The following is a 3,311-nucleotide window of genomic DNA, read 5'->3' as shown; positions in this document are numbered from 1 at the left end:
CATACATCATGGCTGCAGTGTGTCATCAAACATGGCCGCCGTCTGTCATCCATCATGGACGTCGTCTGTCATCCAACATGGCCGCCATCTGTCATCCATCATGGATTGATCCATGTTTGTAGTCCTCCTCAGCCACCGTAGCTCCTCTGCTGTCAGGAAATCTTTCAGCTTCCGGTTTGCTTTTCCAAACACAGCGTTCCAGCTGGTGAGGTGATGGAACCAGGCTGATGGGCATTTCTCAGACCACCTTCAGAGGTGTTCTGGTGGTCTAAAGCAGGAACAGGAAGGAGGATGGGAATAATGGGAATGTTGGGAACAGTCAGGTGGTTCTTCTCCTGCTGGACAGCAGCTCCAACCTTTAATTCTGGTTTAGTGGGATTCTATGTACTGGTTTAACTGGACTTTAACTGGTTCTGTGTCCTGCTCCAGGAATCCACGTGGAGTTTGACGTCTCCAAACCAGTAGGAAATCGTGTGAGGAGCCTCAGCATCCTGTGCACCAGGTGTCGGGTCCCGCAGTACGAGCCGGTCCAGGACGACGGCCTCTACACCGTGGTTCTGCCGTCCTACCTGGTGACGGGCGGAGACGGGTTCGTCGTCATCCAGAACGAGATGAAGAAGCACAGCAGCGGTGAGAACCCCGCCCACTCCCACTGGGTGAACCGGTTCGGACCGCCTCTGCTGACCCGCTTCTGTTGGTTCTTTCAGGTGATTTGGACATTTCCGTGGTGTCGAGTTACATCACAGGGAGGGGGCGGGTTTATCCGTCTCTGGAGGGACGCATCAAGGTCTACAACTCGGCCCGTAGACTCCAGCTCCCGCTCTTCTCACTGGTTTCACTGGTTTTACTGCAGTCGATATGGAGCTGGTGAGGGAGCCTCTGGAGCTCCAATCAGAACCCAACCAGAACCGATCCACTTTGGGTTCTACATGTGGCATTCAGTCAGAACTGATGTGATCCTGTTTTCTGTTTCCAACCTTCCAAACGTTTCCTGTGAGGGAAACAGGCGGTGCACTACCTCTCATAACCACTAGGGGCATCTCTGATTAACGCAGCTTAAATTAAACTCCTCCCACCAGTAGGAGGCGCAGCTTCCTGGAGACACGTTAGATGTTCCTGCTTCCTGTCCCTGCAGTTATTTTAAAGCCGCATCGTCTGTTCACACTTGGTTCTGATCCAAATGGACCAAACAGGCTTAACTTGGTAAAACCAGAATCCTTTCTGGTTTTGTTTTGGCCAAATTGTATCGTTTTATGGGTGTGAAAACCTTTGAGGGAACGAAATAAAGAGTTCTGACCCAAAAGCTGAGATGTTTCTCAGGAACGCACCCTGGTCTGGAGGGTTTTGGGTCAGAACTGAATCCACCACAGAAGAAGAATCTTAGTTCTTTCTGGCACTGTGTTCCACACAGCATGATGCCGCCATTCCATGCTTCCCTGTAGGTTTGTTTGCAGGTTGTGGTGGATCTGTGACAGAAGCCGATTCCTGCAGCTTGAAACGTTAGCAGGGAGGTGGACACTTTAGGTCCACTTGGTTTCTGAACCCAAAGTGATCCAGTTCCACCATGGATCCAGTTAGATATGAAGATCCGGATGTTATGGATCACTTCCCTCCTCTCAATAGATTCTCCCTCAGACGAAAACAAAGAACTTTAATGTTTTTATGGGTTCTGCTCTGGCTTAAGTCCAGAAATGTTTCTGCTCTCTGAAGAATCTGGGTCCGTGGGCCGAACCAGAAGCAGGTTCCCCTCAGCGGAGCAAGGCGGACGAGGCACTCGTACCTCAGCTTAGCGTAGCTCCTGGTGAACCTCACCCTCCTTCCTGGCTGGGATCCTCATGAAGTGCACCAGTTCCCAGAACCTCTGAAGCTCTTTGTTCTGAAGTTCTTCTGGGTTTCTGAAGGTCTTTTCACTGAGAATCAATTATTGTAATTTTGTCTCCAAAGTGGAACCGTCCCTCAGCGCCCCCCCATGGTGTCTTGAATAATTGCTTCTTCATTGGACCACTGAAAGCTGGACATACACTGCGATGTTTTTAATCGTTGCACGCAGCTACAGCTCACACTGTACGACAAAACCGCAGGGTTTAAAAGTTCCCAGCTCACGATGTTTGTTCTCACGCTGTGCGACCCGACGCTCTGATGCGATCTACCTGCTCACACTCTGCGACTAAAGACCTTTGCTACACCCCGTACAGCCATCTTAAGATCGCATCAGAGCATCGGGTCGCACAGTGTTAGAACAAACATCGTGACTTTTGAACTTTTAAACTCTGCGGTTTCGTCGTGCAGTTTGAGCTGCAGCTGCGGGCAACGATTGAAAGTATCGCACGGCGTAAGGCCGGCTTTAGTTAGAAAGGAGCTTTTAAAGCAGAACCAGGCAAGTTCTCTGACCTGTGGGGTTCCACAAGGCTCGGTTCTGGGCCCATTTAGATTCTCCTCCTCCGTCCCTCCATCAGCTGCTTTTATTCAGTCTTGTCCTCCGATCTATGCAGAAGAAATCTAGTTGTTCATCTTTTCAACAGAACCAGTTTGTCCACCTCAGTCCAATTGATCAACTGTTTCTGGTTTTTCAGCACCAACATGACAAAGAAGTTGATGCCAACTGATTGTTTCTTGTTTCCTCTGATCAATCAGCTTCTTTGTGTTAAAGCTCCAATCAAAACTTTTTGTAAACAATAAATGATCTTAATCAAATGTTCAGGCTGGTGTTTGTGAGTCACTGAAATATGATTATTGGCTCTTTGTGAACAGAACCTTTAAATGAAGCTGATCTGATTTAAATCGGATTCACAGGATTTTTCCTGTTTGGATTTGGAGGATACCTGATTCTGTTTCTACAGAGGATGTCGGCGCCATTGATCAGGCTGCCGGCAGCGGTTGACGACCTCACATAGGCTTTGAACGAGCAGGACCGGGAGCTGAGCCGTATGCTGGGTGCGATTGAACGCAGGCCGGCTGCACTGGTTGAACTCAAAGGTAAGTTGGGATAATATCTTGGATGTGAGCGCTCGCTTCAAGGCGGAAAAACCCAACAAATTTGGAATATTGGATTCGCCACGTAGAACCAACAAGAAAAGACTCAAGGCTGATGGGAAATTCCCGTGCAGCCTGCTCTCAAAACAATAAGTGATTCGGACTCTTCCTTATCAAACCTCTCCTGGATGTTATGGCGCATTTCCGAATTCTCCCAGTGGTGCCCGACTTTACGCGAGTGAATAAAGTGAATGTGATTGGTCGATTATCAAGGGGGCGGGATTGTTGTAGCGGAAGGTTTACAAGCAAGTTTGATTGTAGCCGGTTTGTCGGAAGCA

At 48.9% G+C, this 3,311-nt stretch overlaps 1 protein-coding gene across 1 annotated transcript in view; it reads left to right on the top strand.

The window, feature by feature from the left end:
* Nucleotides 1-2,698, top strand: part of nt5e (5'-nucleotidase, ecto (CD73)) — a 22,006-nt gene extending 19,308 nt beyond the window's left edge. Inside the window, exons 8-9 of the mRNA XM_015404314.1 lie at nt 430-630; nt 708-2,698. Of these exons, the coding sequence (XP_015259800.1) occupies nt 430-630; nt 708-871 (365 nt within the window). The 3' untranslated portion in view covers nt 872-2,698. The remainder of the gene's footprint in view (nt 1-429; nt 631-707) is intronic.
* The last annotated feature ends 613 nt before the right edge of the window (nt 2,699-3,311 follow it).

Source organism: Cyprinodon variegatus, unplaced genomic scaffold (assembly GCF_000732505.1).
Source record: "Cyprinodon variegatus isolate N-32 unplaced genomic scaffold, C_variegatus-1.0 Scaffold1691, whole genome shotgun sequence".
In the NCBI taxonomy this organism is placed as follows: Eukaryota; Metazoa; Chordata; class Actinopteri; order Cyprinodontiformes; family Cyprinodontidae; genus Cyprinodon; species Cyprinodon variegatus.
Note: the sequence above shows the minus strand (reverse complement) of the source record. Positions and strands in the feature narration are given on the sequence as shown.